An 18406-nucleotide genomic window follows, 5' to 3' on the forward strand; every position below is an offset into this window, starting at 1 on the left:
GGCCGTGCTGCGGGGGAGCGCGGTACAGCAATGAGCTGCGTCAGCGCCTGCCCTGGGTTTGTGCCAACGTCATGCAGAGCAGGATCCGGCCCCCGAGGCTGTGAGCTCTGCGGGCCAGGGGCCGTCGCCGCACTGCGTCTGTACAGCGCCTGGCGCAGTGGGGCCCTATCTGGGACCGGGCATCTCAGTGCTCCCCAAACACACCTAATGAGAGCCGGGGCTCAACAGGCGACGGCTCCAGCCCGGGTCGGAGCCAGGCAGGAATTGCTGTGCGTGGGGAGGGGAGTCGCTGCTCGGATAGCAGGTGATGGGGGGAGGGCTGGGGTAAGCAGAGACACCCCTGGGGGGCAATAGCCTCCACCCAGCTGCCTGGCTCCCGTGGGGCCCAGCTGGGAAGCCTGACCCTGGGTGACAGAGCAGCCCGTGACCCCCTTCCTTCCCCCACCATACCCAGGCGGGAGGTGCGGATCCCTGGAGGCACAAGGGGGGCAGGGATTGGAGCGGAGTGACGCCCCCCCAGCCCGTCTGACAGCCGGGCACCCCAGCGCCATGGTGATGGGCTTCCCGTGGAGACGCTGTGATAGCCAGGAGGGGGAGCACCCCGTGGATGGGCTGGGTGGGCAGAGCGCCCCAATGCGTGGCGGGAGCATTCAGCCCAGACTTCTCCTCCCGCTCCCCCCACGTCAAACCATAAATCCAAGCAGCAACCCCGGCCCAGACCTCAGCTCTGTAGGGCCCCTGTCTCTCCCCCCGGGCCTGCCCCGCAAATCCCCCCCCCCCCCGCCCAGCCTAGGGGGAGTGAATCCAAATCAGCTGCCCAGCTTCATCTGCAAACCCGGGGGAGCCGGGCCTGCGGCCCCGCCAGCCAGAGACCCTGGGCTCGGGGGCAGCAGCGGGTGGGTGCACAGCCAGTGTCATCCCTCCCTGTACAGCCTGCTCCATCTAGCCGCTCCCCCGTCTGACCAGGGGTCCATGGGGGGGCTGCCGGACATGGGGAGCTCGGCTCTGAGCCATGTCTCCCTGTCGGAGGGATGAGCCAGGCCCCGTGCCCACTTGCTGCCCACGCAGAAGGGCAGGCCGGATGCCCGGCAGGCCCCACCCTGGCTGGGCAGGGCACACCAGAGCGAGGTGATGTTATTCGTGAAGGTTTTTCTAAGGGTGCCAGTGGATCACGGCCATTCTATCCTGCGAGTGAGGGACCCGGCTTCCTCCCAGGGTGCAAAGGACTGAGGACGCTGCGGTGGTGCTAATTAATGTCATTAATCCTCCCAGCCCAACCTCGAGTGCCAGCTTTTCCAGGGCTGAGCATCTACCCTCGGGGCCAGATTTACCAAGGAGCCCGGCCCCCAGCTGACCCCCAGCAGGCCGGATTCTTCTGCAGCTGAATCATTTTGAGACTCTTGCCTGAGAACTTCCTCAGTCCCCGAAATGCAGCCCTGTCTGGGGTGGGCCACAGCCACTGCATGCCAGCTACAGAGGGATAGCTCAGTGGTTTGAGCATTGGCCTGCTAAATCCAGGGTTGTGAGCTCGGTCCTTGAGGAGGCCACTTAGGGATCTGGGGCAAAAAATTGGTCCTGCTAGTGAAGGCAGGGGGCTGGACTCAATGACCTCCATTCCAGCTCTAGGAGATTGGTATATCTCCAATTATTACCTTTAACCACATGGCAACGCTGCCAGATGTTTTAAGACAGGACGTGAAGAAGAATCCTGTAACGGGGAGTCCAGGGAGGCAGGATGCAGGGATGCAGGCTGGAATTAGGGGTGATTATCTTGTCTCCAGGAGGAGGGGCACTTCCCTGTGTGCAGCTGCAACTTCTTTAGCGTTCCGCTCCCCCGGGTAGGCGTGGCAGTGCCGGATTCGCACCCGAGCTTGCAGAGGGGCACTTGTGCCGTTTATACAGGAGCGTGGAGCCCACTTACTCCCACCTGCCTCTTTCTCTGCTTCGTTTCCTAATGTGTGGGGGTTTCTGTATGCCTCCCACAGCTCACCTATGTGTCATGGGCCCTGCACTGCAGTCGCGTCATGAGAATTCCCCTTTTGTTCAGGTGCGTGGGCTTGTGCAGCAAGAGGATGTGAGTTCTATCCCTGCTGGTGCCATACAGTTCCAGGTGGCCCTTTAAGGGGTGCCTGGCCCTTTAAGAAAGTAACAGATTTTTTAGACAAGGGAAATGCGGTGGATCTAATATATCTTGATTTCAGTAAGGCGTTTGATACGGTACCGCATGAGGAATTACTGGTTAAATTGGAAAAGATGGGGATCGAAATGAAAATCCAGAGGTGGATAAGGAGCTGGTTAAAGGGGAGACTGCAGAGGGTCGTATTGAAGGGTGATCTGTCGGGTTGGAGGGGGGTTACCAGTGGAGTTCCTCAAGGTTCGGTTTTGGGTCTGATTTTATTTAATCTATTTATCGCTGACCTCGGAACCAAAAGTAGGAGTGGGCTGATAAAGTTTGCGGATGACACCAAGTTGGGAGGTATTGCCAATTCAGAAAAGGATCGGGATATCCTCCAGGGAGATTTGGATGACCTTGTAAACTGGAGTATTAGTAACAGGATGAAATTCAATAATGAGAAGTGTAAGGTTATGCATTTAGGGATGACTAACAAGAATTTTAGTTATAAGCTGGGGACGCACCAGTTGGAAGTAACGGAGGAGGAGAAGGACCTAGGAGTCCTGGTTGATCGTAGGATGACTATGAGTCGGCAATGTGATGTGGCCGTTAAAAAAGCTAATGCGGTCTTGGGATGCATTAGGCAAGGTATTTCTAGTAGAGATAAGGAGGTGCTAGTCCCGTTATATAAGGCATTGGTGAGACCTCATTTGGAGTATTGTGTGCAGTTTTGGTCTCCCATGTTTAAGAAGGATGAATTCAAACTGGAACGGGTACAAAGAAGGGCCACTAGAATGATCCGAGGAATGGAAAGCCTGTCGTATGAAAGGAGACTTGAGGAGCTCGGTTTGTTTTCCTTAACCAAAAGAAGGACAAGAGGAGATATGATTGCACTCTTTAAATATATCAGAGGGATAAATACCAGGGAAGGAGAGAAATTATTTCAGCTCAGTGCTAATGTGGACACGAGGACAAACGGATATAAATTGTCAGTCAGGAAATTTAGGCTTGAAATTAGACGAAGGTTTCTAACCATCAGGGGAGTGCAATTCTGGAACAGCCTACCGAGGGAAACAGTGGGGGCGAAGGACCTCCATGACTTTAAGATTAAGCTGGATAAGTTTATGGAGGGGATGGTATGATAGGATAACGGGTTTAGTCAATAGGTCAGTAACGTGCCACACTGGTAATTAGTACAAAGGGTCAATGATAGGATATTGTTAGCCTTTTCCAGAGGGTCTGGCTGGAGAGTCTTGCCCGCATGCTCGGGGTTCAGCTGATCGCCTTATTTGGGGTCGGGAAGGAATTTTCCTCCAGGGTAGATTGGCAGTGGCCCTGGAGGTTTTTCGCCTTCCTCCGAAGCATGGGGCAGGGGTCGCTTGCTGGTGGATTATCTGCTACTTGAAGTCTTTAAATCATGATTTGGAGCATTCAACAGCAGAGTCAAGGGAGAGAATTAGTTCAGGAGTGGGTGGGTCAGCTTATGTGGCCTGCATCTTGCAGGAGGTCAGACTAGATGATCATAATGGTCCCTTCTGATCTTGAATTCTATGATTCTGTGATTTAAGGGGAGATGGGCACAGCCCCACCTGCTTAGTTCACCTCCCCAGGAGCAAAGTCTCATGATTGGCAGGTCAGGTGGCTAAATCAGGCCTCAGGGGTGGAAATAAAACCAGGTGAGCAGGAAGGCCCTTGGGGGAAGTCCCGGGGGCTGGCAGAGGGCCGTGGTGTAGGCACTAGGAGCCAGCAGAGCTGGCTGGAGAGTAGAGAGAAAATCCTCTGGTGGGAAGAAGCCACAGCAGCGCCGGGGCCTGGCTGGGGAACTTTGTGATTTCCCGCAGGCCCCAGGAAGGGCTGTGACCTGACCCAGGGAAGCCTGTGGTGACATTATTCAGTAGCCCTAGGAGGGGAAACTGAGGCAGTGCCTAGCCTGGAGCCAGAGTGGCTTGGTGGTGCTGCTGCGGTTTGCTATGAGGGGTGTGGCTCTGTGGCAGGAGTAGGAGAGACACAGAGATGGATCCTGATGTCTGCTCCCCGGTTTAAATCCACAGCCTGGTTCCTGGGTTTGCTCTGGATTTGCACAGCTGTCGCTGAGCCTGGGATCAGGCCTGTGGTGTGTAAAGAGCTGTAGTGAAGCCCCCAGGTCCCTGGGCCAGATCCTCAGCTGGGGTAAACAGTGCGGCTCCATTGGCTTCAACTGGCTCTATCTGCCGAGCTCTGCCCAGCCTGGGGCCCGAGCTGCACCCATGGGCATGAGCTGAGTTCAGCAGGGCCGGGCGTGGGGGGGGGTGCCTGGGGGCAGGCTGGCTCCCGGGGCGCTGCGGGGCCGGGCGTGGGGGGGGTGCCTGGGGGCAGGCTGGCTCCCGGGGCGCTGCGGGGCCGGGCGTGGTGGGGGGTCCCTGGGGGCAGGCTGGCTCCCGGGGCGCTGCGGGGCCGGGCGTGGTGGGGGGTCCCTGGGGGCAGGCTGGCTCCCGGGGTGCTGCGGGGCCGGGCGTGGGGTGCCTGGGGGCAGGCTGGCTCCCGGGGCGCTGCGGGGCCGGGGTGGGGGTGCCTGGGGGCAGGCTGGCTCCTGGGGTGCTGCGGGGCCGGGTGTGGGGGTCCCTGGGGGCAGGCTGGCTCCCGGGGTGCTGCGGGGCCGGGGGGGGGGGGGGGTCCCTGGGGGCAGGCTGGCTCCCGGGGCGCTGCGGGGCCGGGCGTGGCGGTGCATGGGGGCAGGCTGGCTCCCGGGGCGCTGCGGGGCGGGGCGTGGGGGTGCCTGGGGGCAGGCTGGCTCCCGGGGCGCTGCGGGGCCGGGGGTGGGGGTCCCTGGGGGCAGGCTGGCTCCCGGGGCGCTGCGGGGCCGGGGTGGGGGTCCCTGGGGGCAGGCTGGCTCCCGGGGCGCTGCGGGGCCGGGCGTGGTGGGGCGTCCCTGGGGGCAGGCTGGCTCCCGGGGCGCTGCGGGGCCGGGGTGGGGGTGCCTGGGGGCAGGCTGGCTCCCGGGGTGCTGCGGGGCCGGGCGGGGGGGTCCCTGGGGGCAGGCTGGCTCCCGGGGCGCTGCGGGGCCGGGCGTGGGGGTCCCTGGGGGCAGGCTGGCTCCCGGGGCGCTGCGGGGCCGGGCGTGGGGGTCCCTGGGGTCAGGCTGGCTCCCGGGGCGCTGCGGGGCCGGGCGTGGTGGGGGTGCCTGGGGGCAGGCTGGCTCCCGGGGCGCTGCGGGGCCGGGCGTGGTGGGGCGTCCCTGGGGGCAGGCTGGCTCCCGGGGCGCTGCGGGGCCGGGCGTGGGGGTCCCTGGGGGCAGGCTGGCTCCCGGGGCGCTGCGGGGCCGGGCGTGGGGGTCCCTGCGGGCAGGCTGGCTCCCGGGGTGCTGCGGGGCCGGGCGTGGCATGAGAGTCCCCAGGGGCAAGCTGGCTCCCAGGGCGCTGCCGAGCTCTGTCTGCCCCTGGTGCCTGTATTTCACGACGTTTGTTCTGTGTCTGCCTGGGTTTGTTTTGTCTCGGCGGCGGCTATTTCTGGGGCCTGTCGCGCTCCCTGCCCAGCTTCGCACTCCCTCCAGGGACCTTCCCCGGAGCCCGTCGCTGCTACTGGACTGGGCAAGGAGCAGCCCCACGGAGCAGCTCCTCAGCCGGGGGTGCGTGGGGTGGCCTAGGGCTGGAGGTCTGGGCTGCCTCTCCCACCTCTCTGCTTTCCCCCAGCAGGGGGCGGTGTCGTGGGCAGGGTGCTCACCCCCTGCAAAGCTCCCACCGAGCATCAGGGCGCAGGGCCCCCTTCCACACCCTCCCCTGCCCACAGGCCCTCACCCCACCCTGGATGCACCCCTCAGGGCCTGTGGGTCTCTCCCCAGCCGGCGCGAGAGGCGGCAGCTCTCCGAGCCGAGCTGGGACCCTGCCCCTGGCCGGTCTCCTGCTAAGGAGCCGGGGCGCGCGGGGCAGGGCCGGGCGCTGGGTGAGCGCCTCGGATAAATCACCGCCTGACACCGGGGCTGGAGCGGAGGAGGCGCCGAGTCAGCACAACAGGAAGCCCCTGGGCTGGCGCCCCGGCTGTGGAGGGGCCGAGTGCTGACTCGGCCTGGCCGGGGGCCCGCTGACCGAACGCGTCCCCTGACCCCAGCCACGTTGGCTGACACAGCTGGGCCGGCAGCAGGGAAACAACAGGCCGGGCTGCACGCGGCCGGAAAATAACAGGATGTTCCTGGCCCGCTGAGGCCTAGGAGAGGGTGGGCTCCGACCCCCTCCCCGTCCCCTGGGCACTGGGCTTTTTGGCGTCTCCTCCAGGGCGAGATCGCTGGTCGGCCTCCTGGCTCCGTGTCTCGAGCGGCCCCAGCCCATCAGTGCCGGGCGCTCGTTCCGGTATCGTCTCCGGGGCAGCCCCCGAGCTGGCTGTGCTGGGGACGCTCTGGCCTGCCACCTGTGGCTCGTGGCACTGCCGCCCCCCGGGCACAGCAGGTGCAAGCAGGGCCGTGGCGTCGCATGCCCGTGGGCACAGCTGCCAGGGGCTGTGGAGAGTCAGACCCCCAGCTCCCGCTGGCCTCAGCCCTGCCCAGAGCGGTGGCTGTCCTGACGGTGGTTGGGCTGAGCGGGTGCCACCCTGGCTGCTGGCACCAGTGGGGGATTTTAGGATTAAGCAGCTGGCGTGGTGCCCCCACATGTGCAGCCCACCTCTCCCTGGGCCTGCTATTGCCACAGGGACAAACACCAGCTGTCGTTGGGAAGGGCCGGCTGAGCAACAGGATGGGCTGTCTCTGTCCGCAGCCCTAGTGCCTGGGGCCCCACCTCTCCGGCCTGACAGACGGGCAGCCGTGCCCCCGCCTGGCCCAGCGAGGATTGTGGCCACTGGGAGAGTGGGCAGGGGGCTGCTGCCCACAGCTTCAAGTTTATAATCTACTTCATCCTGCCAGGAGTGCAGAGGACTGGGCTAGACGAGGTCCCTTCCGGTCCTGCGATTCCATCCTATGGGGGCCCCCACCCGCCTTTCGAGGCAGGGAAGTGGAGTTTGCTTCACACACTCATTTGTGACCCTCCCAGCAGTCCTGGACGTGTCCCCTTCATGGGGGGGGAAGGCTGGGGCAAGTGCAGGGAAAGGGACCTGCCCCCAAATCACAGAGTGAGCTGGGGCTAGAACCCAGGAGTCCTGCCTCCCAGCCCCTCCCCTCCCCTGCTCTAACCACTAGACCCCACTCCCCAGCCTGAGTCAGGGAGCGATCCCAGGAGTCCTGGTTCCTAGTCATTATATAGCGCACACACACCCCATTCCCCCTCAGCCCTTTTGTGGTGTGTAGCTCTGGGCGCCTGGACAGCCAGGCCGAGGCCCCTCCCTCCGGCGCGGGCTGCGTCCTGGGGGCCTGGCACGGCCCTGGGCCCTGGTGAGGCGGGCTGGGGAACAGCGCGTGAAGCTCAGCTCCTCCAGATTTCACAACCTCGCCGGAGTGCGAAGGGCTCCCAGGGGAGGCGGCTCTGGCAGCTCGTGGCGGGGTGGGGCGGCGGGGGGTGGAGGCTTGTTGTCTTTGCAGCTCAGCATAGGAGGAATATGGAGAAAAGTGCAAGCAGAGCCCTGGGGGTTTGGCTTCCTGGCTGTGCCTGCCAAAGGCCTGGAGCCCTGCTCCGGCATGGGCTAGCAGGAAGTCCTGGTGGCTCCTGGCTACTCCAGCCCTGGCCTCTTCCACAGGGGGCGCTGTGGGGCACAGGGCAGGAGGAGCACTGGCCTGGGGGGGAGGGTGTGTCTGGTGTGCGTGTGCACGAGTGTGTGTGTGTGTGTGCGCACAGTGCATGGCGGGCTGTGTGGGTCACACACCAGCCCCTATGCCCGGCCATGCCCCACGGGGCGTCCCCGGCTCTCCGCTCTGCCAGCCCGCCCGGGGGACGGCCGGGGCCAGGGCAGTGACCCATCCAGCCTGGCGGCAGAGCAGGGGGGGAAGTGGGGAGCATTAGGGTCAGGGCAGGATCTCGGGGCGCCCGGGGGTCCCCTTAGCTCTGACAGCGCTGGAGCGAGAGAATCCGGCCCAGGGTCCCCTCAGCGTCCTTGGAGCCGCCAGGCTGCCCAGGACAGAGGAGCCCCCAGCGATACAGGGCACGTGTCCGGGGGCTGGTGCCGCTAACCCTGTCCTTGCCCCTTCAGTCGTGTACATTTGCTGCTCCCCGGACACCTTCCGCCAGTTCCTGCTGCAGGCCCGGCATGAGGGGCTCACGCAGGGGGATTACGCCTTCTTCTACATCGACATCTTCGGGGCCAGCCTGCAGGGCTCCCGCTTCCCCGACCCCCAGAGGCCCTGGAGACGCGGGGACAAGGACGACGCCAACGCCAGGGAGGCCTTTAAGGTGAGGAGTGCCCAGGGTGGAGCCCTCCAGCCAGGTAGCTGGGGAGCCAGAGCCCGGTTTGGCTGGGAGCTCGCCTGGATCTCGAGGAGAGGGCAGCACTGGCTGGGCCTGTTGTGGGTCACCGCGCTGGCACTGTGGGTTCAAAGAGGGTTGGGTAGTAAGTCCAGCAAGGGGCTGGGAGCCAGGACGCCTGGGTTCTAGTCCCACCTCTGCCACCAATTTGCTATGTGACGTTGGGCCAGGTTCTGTGCCTCAGTTTCCCCATCTATAAAAGAAGGGCTAGTGATCCTGCTGCCCACCAGGGCTTCGGAGTCAGTGCCTGAGTCCCTTGCAGGATTATTGGGGCAGCTCTGCCAGCCCATAGAAACAGGGAGGCCCAATGATGCCAGGGGCTCCGGGGTGGAAGAGGGAAGAACCCAGTGTAGGAAGCAGCTGAGGTGCAGCACAGGGGACTTTACCGGAGTCTCGGCTGCTCGTGACCTCCCAGGCTGCTGAGCTCAGTGGTGGTGGTCACGTGGGGTAGCTGGTACCTAGCTCGGGGCTGCCGCGGTGCCTGGGGCCAGAGCAGCAGGGCGTTGGTGCTGTCCCCCTGGCAGCCAGAACATGCCGTGTTTGCACCAGGCACAGGACAGTGACACTGGCACACGTGCTAAGGTGCACCCAGCTTCACCAGCATCAAGGTGCCGTGGGCAGGTTCCAGGGCAGTGCCCTGCCTTGCACTGGGCTGACGGGCTCTTTGCAGCTCTGGAGCCCTGGGTTCAAATCCTGCCAAATGCACTTGTGAAATGAGTTTGCTGGGCCTCAGCCCAAATTGCCCCAGCCAGGCCCCTCTGTTGTCCTAGAGACCAGGGACTGTGGGGGCAGCTAGTGCCCCCCACCCTCCCTGCTTCTGGCCAGCCCCTGCCTGTTTGCTCTTTGCTGCAGGAGGGAGGAAGGAAGCGAGATCATTTCCCCGGGTCTGAGCACTGCCAGGGAAGGCTATTAATAGCCCGGGGGCGGGATGCTGCCCCCAACCTCCCCAGGGAGCCCAAGCCTGGAGGGGCCTGCGGGCTGCGATCCTGGAAGCAAGAGGGGCTGAGGAAGGGGCCAGACTGGCAGACCTGGAGGAAGCTTCTGCCCAGTGCCTAGGGGAGCTGGGCAGTGGCGGGGGGAGGCCCTGGGAGGTGCCAGGTCACCAGCCAGCCCAGCCACCCTCCCGTGGGGAGTCCTGGCGCCCACCCACCCGTGGGGCTGCAGGCGCCATGTGGGAAACCCAGGCCCATCACCTCCCCCAGGCCTCCCGTCTCAGCCCCTCTGCCCTCTACTCCCCGCCAGGCAGTGATGATTATCACCTGCAAGGAGCCCGAGAACCCCGAGTACCAGCCCTTCCTGGAGCAGCTCAAGCAGGAGACCCGCACCCACTTCAACGTCACCCTGCAGGACGGCCTGGTAAGACCCCCCCCCCCCCGGCACCTGCCGCCCCTCCTTGGCCAGAGACAGCAGGGCCAGTCACCAGTAGGGAACGGGGGCGAGGGGAGCACAGAGACTCGCCCGCAGTCTGTGCCTGGGGTGGCACCCCTCTGTCCTGGGGCAGCATGGGGCACCCCAGCTCTGCCCCCCGCCCATGGCACCACCCCAGCGGTTCTGAGCCGGCCCGTCCCTTTCAGATGAACTACATCGCGGCGGCCTTCCACGACGGGGTGCTGCTGTACGCCCGGGCCGTGAACGAGACCCTCCAGCAGGGCGGCACCGTCCGGAACGCCAGCGCCATCACCCACCACATGTGGAACCGCACTTTCTACGGTGAGCGCCGCCGGCCGGGGCCCGGCCCCGGCCCCCGCAGCCGGATGGACGCCGGAGTCGCCAGTGGCTTCCCCTGGGAGGGGGCAGAGACCCCTTTGTGCAGCCCGAAGCCCTGGGGAACAGCTCGGGGAGAAGGGAGGCTCTGGGGGACTCCCCTGGTGCTGGCCACTGAGCCAGGTGCCAGCCACCTCCCTGCCCTGCCCTGCCCAGCGCTGCCAGACGGATCCTTTCCCCGAGCCGCTCGTTCCTCCTCTCCAGAAATTCCAGGGCTGGTATCATTAGCGGCTCGGGGCGTGAGCTGGGCTGGGAGCCACTGGGCCGGGCTACTCGGCGGGAGATGGATGGGCTGTGGAGTGATGGAGCCACTCCCCTCGCAGCTCTGCACCCACGCTGGGGACCCCGCCGGAAAGCATCTCGAATGCCCTGGCCGGGATCCACGTGGCTCCGTTCCCCCTCCTGGTGGGGCCCCTCCGCGGACGCTGGGCTGCCAGAGGGTCTGTCAGACGAGCCCCAGCCCGGGGAGGGGCTGCGCTCTTTGGAGTCAGCCCCCGGCCACTTTCTAACACAGGGAGGGGGCGAAATTCCCCAGCAGTTCCAGCGGTGTGCAGGTTTCTCCTTCGCTTTTTAGCCAGTACTGTGTGGTGTTGCTGTGCACTGCTGCGCTCCACCCCAGAGGCAGCTGCATCTCAGCACCAGTCAAGGGATCCCTGTATAACCAGCCTCGGGGCTGCATCTCAGAGCCATATGGTCCCCCCGATATCCCCTTCTCCACTGGTAGCCTCCAAGCCTGACTTGGGGCCCTTCTGCCCTTTGACCCTGGGTGCTGCCCTGCGAGGGGGCTGGTCCCGCGGTCTCTCACCCCCCCCCCCCGTTCCCCACAGGAGTCACTGGCTTCCTGAAGATTGATGAGAACGGAGACCGGGAGAGCGACTATTCGCTGTGGGACATGGACCCCACGTCGGGCACGTTCCAGGTCAGTGGGTGTCTGGGCCCAGTCTCCCAGCTAAGTCCTCTGCAGCCACCCCCGAGGCTGGGCTGGGACGGCTCCGAGCCGAACCCAGGGCCTCGTTGCCTGGGGGTTATAGCTGGCGGGGGGAGGGGGTGACGGCAGCCTGGGACCCTGGGGGGTTCCTGCTGCCGGCCCCCTCCCAGAGCCCCCCTCTCTCGCCCTCTGCAGATCATCTACAACTACAATGGCACCACCAAGAAGATGAGGGCGGTGCCCGGGCGTGAGATCCACTGGCCGGGGAAAGGCGTGCCCAGGGACGTCCCGCCCTGCGGCTTCGACAACAGCAACCCCCTGTGCCGCAAAGGTGGGGCCACCCCCCGGCCTTTGCAGAGCAAGTTCTGAGGGTTTCGTTCCCTTGCCCTGGTGCGCTGCCAGGACAAATACCTTCCCGCAGGCAGGATCCAGCCTCCCCCGCTGGGCCGGCCACATGAAAACGAGCCCCTCCAGCCAGCCCAGCCGTGTGGCTCCTTCCCCCCCCCAGCAGGCTTTGCACCCCATATGGGGGTGTGGGGAGCGGCCCCCTTCCCGGGCTCCTCACCAGCAAAGCCACGAGGTGGGACAAGTCTCCTAGCTGTTTCTCTGCACCTGGTACCGTGTGCCCCCAGAACAGGCCCAGCAACTGGGCACGCTCCTCCCCCAACCCGCTTTGGGCTTTGCTGCCTAGTGGGTGTTGCCGTGGGAACTTCCCTGGCTGAGACCTCCCCCCACCCTTCCTCCCCAAACTCACCCAGCACAGACCAGCACATACAGCCCCTGGGTTGGATTCGAACTCAGGACTCTGAGCCAGCCGCTCCCCACCATCGCCCACTGTGACGATGCGGTTCTGGCAGGACCCAACTGAGAGGGCCAATTCAGGACAAATCGCTTAAAACAGGGCAGTCACAGCCCTAGGCTGGGGGGTTTCCACCTCTAAGGCACCAAACCAGCCAGACAAAGAGGACTTTGGTCTCACCCCACTGGCTAACCACAAGTCACACAAGCAATTCCCTTAGATACTCCAGTTTCCCAGTATCACCACCAGTGCCACTTGTCCTGGGGATGAATGGTTATGAAAACCAACACCCCAATAAAGGAAAAAGGTTCTCTTGATCCCAAAGGACCAAGCCCCAGACCCAGGTCAATAAACAAGTCAGATCTGACCCACAAATCACGCTGTTGCCAATCCTTTAGAACAGAGGTGGGCAAACTATGGCCCGTGGGCCACATCCGGCCCGCGGGACTGTCCTGCCCGGCCCTTGAGCTCCCGGCTAGGGAGGCTAGACCCCGGCCCTTCCCCTGCTGTCCCTCGCCTGCTCTCCTCCCGCTCCCCCTGCAGCCACGCCGTGCTCTGGGTGGCAGGGCTGCGCACTCCTGCAGGACAGCGCGGCAGCATGTCTGGTTCCGGCTGGATGGCATGGTGGCCAGATATGCTGCTCTGAGCAGTATGGTAAGGTGGCTGGGGCTGGGTGGTTGGATAAGGGGCAGAGGATCCCAGGGGATGGGGAGCAGGGGGCGGTTGGATGGGGCAGAGTTTCTAGGAGGGCAGTTGGGATGGGGAACGGGGTGGGGGGTTGGATAAATGTAGGAGTCCCAGGGGGCCTGTCAGGAGGAGGGGGTGTGGATAGGGGTTGGGGCAGTCAGGGGACAGGGAGCGGGGAGGGTGGATAGGGGGTAGGGTCCTATGGGGCAAGTAGGGGCAGGGGGTCCTAGAAGGGGGCTGTTAGGGGACAAGGAGCAGGGAGATTGGATAGGTCGGAGGTTTGGAGGGGGGGCAGTCAAGGGGCCGGAAATGAGAGGGATTGGATAGGGGGCAGGGGCCAGGCTGTTTGGGGAAGCACAGCCTTCTCTACCCGGCCCTCCATACCGTTTTGCATCCCCAATGTGGCCCTCAGGCCAAAAAGTTTGCCCATCCCTGCTTTAGAATCTCAAATCTAAAGGTTTATTCGTAAAAGGAAAAGGATATAGATGAGAGTTAGAATTGGTTAAATGGAATCACTTACATCCAGTAATGGCAAAGTTCTTAGTTCAGGCTTGTAGCAGTGATGGAGTAAACTGCAGGTTCAAATCAAGTCTCTGGAACATCCCCCGCTGGGATGGGTCAGTCGGTCCTTTGTTCAGAGCTTCAGTTTGTAGCAAAGTCCCTCCAGAGGTAAGAAGCAGGATTGAAGACAAGATGGAGATGAGGCATCAGCCTTTTATAGGCTTTTCCAGGTGTAAGAACCTCTTTGTTCTTACTGTGGAAAATTACAGCACAATGGAGTCTGGAGTCACATGGGCCAGTCCCTGCACTTTGCTGAGTTACAAGGCGTAGCTGCCCCCTCTCCATGGGTCAGTTGTGTAGCTGATGGGCCGTAATGGGACGTCAAGCAGGCTAGGCCGAGCTGACACCAACTTGTCTGGGGTGTCAGCCAGCAGCACTGCACAAGTTTGAAGTACAGACAGTACAGAGCCAATATTCATGACTTCAGCTACAAAATGACACATGCACCCAGGCAGCATAATCCTAACCAGCAACCCAAGACACCTCATTTGACCCCTTTATACAAGATTCGGTGCCACTACAGGACCTTGGTTGCAACCATGTTCTATATGGTCCCAGATTATATCAGTAACGTCACACCCGCCTCCCTTGTTTTGCAGCCAGCTTAACCACCCTGGAGATCCTCTCTGTCATGGTGAGCCTCATCCTGCTGATTATCACCGTCACCTCCTTCTTCATCTACAGGTGCACCCCCGGGCTGGGCCGGGGAGGGGGCTACGTCTGGGTAACCTTGGCCAGGATGCAGGGACGGGGATATGGGGCAGGGGGCTTTACTGCAAATGCGGGGGGAGGGGCAGGGGGGTCAAAGTGATGCTGGAGAAATGCTCCTGCTTTACAGGCAGATGTGGGGGGAGGAGACGCCAGGGGGTGCAGCTGGGATTGGGGCCGGGAGGGGGTATTTGTCCTGGGTTTGGGCAGCGCCTGGCCCAAGGGGGTGGTTGGCCATGGCTTGGACAGGTGCTACCCCATACAGATAACTAGCAGCGTGGGGGCTACTGGGAGCTGGGCTGGCGCCCGACGCCCTTTCACATCCCCCCTGCCCCCCGTGTGTCCCGGCACAGGAAGCTGAATCTGGAGAAGGAGCTGGCGGCCGAGCTGTGGCGTGTGTGCTGGGAGGACGTCCAGTCCAGCAGCCTGGAGAAACACCTCCGCAGCACCGGGAGCAAACTGACCCTGTCCCTGGTGAGGAGGGTGTGGTGTCCGGCTGAGACCCTGGGCCGAGCAGCCCCCCCGAGGGACCCCCTCTCCAGCCGGCACAGCATTGCGGGCGTCTCTGGGCGAAGGCAGCCAGGCCAGGGCCCCTGGTTACAGCTGTGGATCCAGGGAGGTTAATGACAAGTAAATCCAGTCAGGGAGCCCTGAGCAGCTGCTGAGCCAGGCCAGGGGTTGGAGGGAGCCAGGGGAGGTGCGGGGGGGAAGAGGGGGCTGGGGGCGCCCAGGCTCCAGCTGGCTCTGAGTCCCCAGGGCCTGCTGGGATCCCCTCCAGCCACTGTCACCCTTCCAAGCCATTGCCCTCCCCCCAGCCCTGGAGTGGTGGGGGGAGAGATGGGAGGGAGGGTTCCCCGAGGGCTGCGAGGGGGGTGCCCCAGAAACCCTGGGGTTCCATTCCCTGCAGGAGGGGGCGTGTTGGCCCTGCCCCCTGCCCCCCCCTCACACCGGCGCTTGCTCCTGCACAGAGAGGCTCCAACTACGGCTCCCTGCTGACCACGGAGGGGCAGTTCCAGGTCTACGCCAAGACGGCCTATTACAAGGTGGGTGCAGGGACCCTGCCTGAGCGCACGGGGGAGCAGCCGGGAGCTGTGGGGGGTGGGGCGGGGAGCAGGGCGGAGTCAGTAGGGGGCGCTGTGCTGGGGGGAGCAGAGCGGGGTCAGTACGGGGGCGCTGTGCTGGGGGGAGCGGGGCGGGGTCAGTAGGGGGAGCGGGGCGGGGTCAGTAGGGGGCGCTGTGCTGGGGGGAGCGGCGACCGGTCGGTAGGGGGAGCGGGGCGGGGTCAGTAGGGGGCGCTGTGCTGGGGGGAGCGGGGTGGGGTCAGTAGGGGGAGCTGGGCTGGGTAAGTAGGGGGCGCTGTGCTGGGGGGAGCGGGGCGGGGTCGGTAGGGGGATCGCGGCGGGGTCAGTAGGGGGCGCTGTGCTGGGGGGAGCGGGGCGGGGTCGGTAGGGGGAGCGGGGCGGGGTCAGTAGGGGGCGCTGTGCTGGGGGGAGCGGGGCGGAGTCAGTAGGGGGCGCTGTGCTGGGGGGAGTGGGGCGGAGTCAGTAGGGGGCGCTGTGCTGGGGGGAGCGGGGCGGGGTCGGTAGGGGGAGCGGGGTGGGGTCAGTAGGGGGCGCTGTGCTGGGGGGAGCGGGGTGGGGTCAGTAGAGGGAGTGGGGCGGGGTCGGTAGGGGGCGCTGTGCTGGGGGGAGCGGGGCGGGGTCGGTAGGGGGCGCTGTGCTGGGGAAGCCGGGCCGGGTCGCTAGGGGGCGCTGTGCTGGGGGGAGCGGGGAGGGCTCGGTAGGGGGATCCGGGCGGCGACAGTAGGGGTCGCTGTGCTGGGGGGAGCGGGGCGGGGTCGGTAGGGGGCGCTGTGCTGGGGGGAGCGGGGCGGGGTCGGGGGGGGGAGCGGGGCGGGGTCAGTAGGGGGCGCTGTGCTGGGGGGAGCGGGGCGGGGTCAGTAGGGGGAGCGGGGTGGGGTCAGTAGGGGGCGCTGTGCTGGGGGGAGCGGGGCGGGGTCGGTAGGGGGAGCGGGGCGGGGTCAGTAGGGGGCGCTGTGCTGGGGGGAGCGGGGTGGGGTCAGTAGGGGGAGTGGGGCGGAGTCAGTAGGGGGCGCTGTGCTGGGGGGAGCGGGGCGGGGTCCATAAATGTGAACCAGCTGCCCGGGGGGCGAGGGTGCAGGACCTACCCCCCGGCTGAGCTCCCCCATCTCTCTCGCCAGGGGAACATCGTGGCGGTGAAGCACGTCAATCGGAAGAGAATCGAGCTGACGCGGAAGGTGCTGTTTGAGCTGAAACACGTAGGTACCCGGCCAGCGCGCGGGCGGGTGGCTGGGCTGAGGGGCTCGGTGCGGCTGGCTCTGGGGCTCGGCCCGAGTGGCGTCGGCTGGGGCTCAGCGTGTTTCTGTTCGGCTCCGCGGGGGCTGCCCGGCTCGCACGGCTGAGGATCCAGGCGGTGCTGGCAAAGGGGCCACGTTACACGGCTGCCCACGTGCACTGCGGGCCCCCCCCTCAGAGCACCCGCGAGCAGGGGGCTGGGCTGGGCTCTCCTGCCTTCCACCTTCCTCCCCCTGCACAGACCCCAGCTTGGGGGGCACCTGGACTCAGCACCAAAGTCTCTGGATGGGAGGGGGTTGGTGGGACCCCTCCCTGCCCTGGGGCCCAGCCCCCCACTCCCCTGCTGTGGCTAGTCACTGCCAGAACGTAGTGGTGGGTGAGTGAGGTCTGACCCCCCGCCCCCCCAGCATCCCCATTGCTGCCTCTGGTTGGGCCTGGGCCTGTGCGCCTGTGTTCGGAGAGGAGAAAAATACTGCCCCCCCCCCCGCCCGGCCAGCCTCTTGGCAGCCCCAGGCCTGGGCCGCAGCCACCACGCCCAGAGCTGGGCCTCTGGGCGTGAGTCCCACCCCCACCCCGGGGGCCCCTCGCTGTAGCCCCCCGCGCCCCAGCCTGCCCTGAGCGAGCCGAGCACCCGGCCTTGCCCTGGCTCCCTCCTGGGAGCCCAGCCTGGAGCCTTCCCTGGCCATGCACACGCGTGTGCGGATTCACACGTGTGCAGAGTCACGTGTACCCACTGAATTCCCAGGCTCCGACTGGCCCCTCCCGTTGGACCTGGCAGCCTGCTGCCTCCCGCGGGTCTCTGGCGCTTGCGGCTGCCCCCCAGATCCATGGGGGCCAGCCCAAGGCACCGGGAGAGCCCCCTCCAGCCTCTGTGCCCCGGCCTCTGGGCACGGGTTGATCAGTCCCTAGCGGAGGATCTGGGGCGGGAGGGGTCAGCGCAGTGTCCCTGCAGGGGAGCCTGTGGGCAGGTCCGGGCTGCAGCCACCACCCAGCCTGGCGTGTCCTGCCCCCACTCCCCTCTGTGTGCGAGGGGCTCTCCCAAGCCGCCCTGCCTCGGAGCCAGGGTGCAGGGGGCCGAAGCTGCTGTAAGTGGCTGCACGAGGAGCAGGGGGCCTGGGGCAAGACCCAGGGGGGTAGCTGGAGCTGGGAGCTGCCTGGGGGCTCCTGCTGATGCTTGAGCCACTTGCATCCAATTATGCAACCCCTGGAGAATCCCTGAGAGGGGATCCATTCGCCTGGCCTGTGCGAGGCAGCTGTGAAGCTGTGCTGGGCACCAGGGTGTGGAGCAGCCGCCAGCAGACCTAAGTGGGGCAACGTGCCACTTTCACAGGCTGCAGGTCCACGTGTGGGACTCACTGCTGCAGGATACCTGGTGAGCTGGGATTGATCCAGCTCAGCTTCCGGCTGCCTGCTGGCTCGCCCGGGGAGGTGTGAATCAGCAGGACCGGACCTCACAGGGACACGGCTCTGTGGGAGGTGTCTGTGCCAGTGCAAAGCCCTAGTGTGGACGTGTGGCGGCGCTGTGAGGTGCATAGCGTGTCTGCACTAGGGGATGGCACCGGTGCAAAGAGGAGCCAGAGCACGTGGACCCCGTGTGATGAAGTGGGACTGTACTTAATGTTTCCTCTGAATACTGTGGGGGGGCTTCAGTTTCTGGCCGACTCTGTCTCCTGGCAACTAATGGCCAGGCCCTTCCCCCCTGCAAGGGGATGCTAAAGGTGGGGGAGGACAGGTCAGGTGACCTCCTGGCCCAGGAAAGGAACTGAGCAGAGAGGAGGGGCTGGAGGGGGTTTGAGTTTGGGGCTGGCTGGGGACAGGAAGTGAGAGCAGACGGGGGGGGTCTGGCTCACTGGGCCCCAGAATGGACCCGGCCGAGGGGTCCTGTTCTCTGTACCTACAAGCTCTGTTTTAGACCCTGTTCCTGTCATCGAATAAACCTCTGTGTTACTGGCTGGCTGAGAGTCACGTCTGACTGCGCAGTGGTGGGGCAGGACCCTGTGGCCCCCCCAGGACCCCGCCTGGGTGGACTCGCTGTGGGAAGCGCACGGAGGGGCAGAGGATCATAGAATTCAAGATCAGAAGGGACCATTATGATCATCTAGTCTGACCTCCTGCAAGATGCAGGCCACAAAAGCTGACCCACCCACTCCTGAACTAATTCTCTCCCTTGAC

General features: G+C 64.7%; 1 protein-coding gene across 1 annotated transcript in view; it reads left to right on the forward strand.

Annotated features, from left to right (window-relative positions):
• The window catches only part of NPR1 (natriuretic peptide receptor 1), a 34487-nt gene that overhangs the window by 3144 nt on the left and 12937 nt on the right, over nucleotides 1–18406 (forward strand). The window contains exons 2-10 of the mRNA XM_044991837.1: nucleotides 8201–8400; nucleotides 9715–9828; nucleotides 10047–10182; nucleotides 11064–11155; nucleotides 11360–11495; nucleotides 13811–13895; nucleotides 14273–14393; nucleotides 14888–14962; nucleotides 16120–16197. Coding sequence (XP_044847772.1) covers nucleotides 8201–8400; nucleotides 9715–9828; nucleotides 10047–10182; nucleotides 11064–11155; nucleotides 11360–11495; nucleotides 13811–13895; nucleotides 14273–14393; nucleotides 14888–14962; nucleotides 16120–16197 — 1037 coding nt within the window. The remainder of the gene's footprint in view (nucleotides 1–8200; nucleotides 8401–9714; nucleotides 9829–10046; nucleotides 10183–11063; nucleotides 11156–11359; nucleotides 11496–13810; nucleotides 13896–14272; nucleotides 14394–14887; nucleotides 14963–16119; nucleotides 16198–18406) is intronic.

The sequence above is a fragment of the Mauremys mutica genome, chromosome 17 (assembly GCF_020497125.1).
Source record: "Mauremys mutica isolate MM-2020 ecotype Southern chromosome 17, ASM2049712v1, whole genome shotgun sequence".
NCBI lineage: Eukaryota > Metazoa > Chordata > Testudines > Geoemydidae > Mauremys > Mauremys mutica.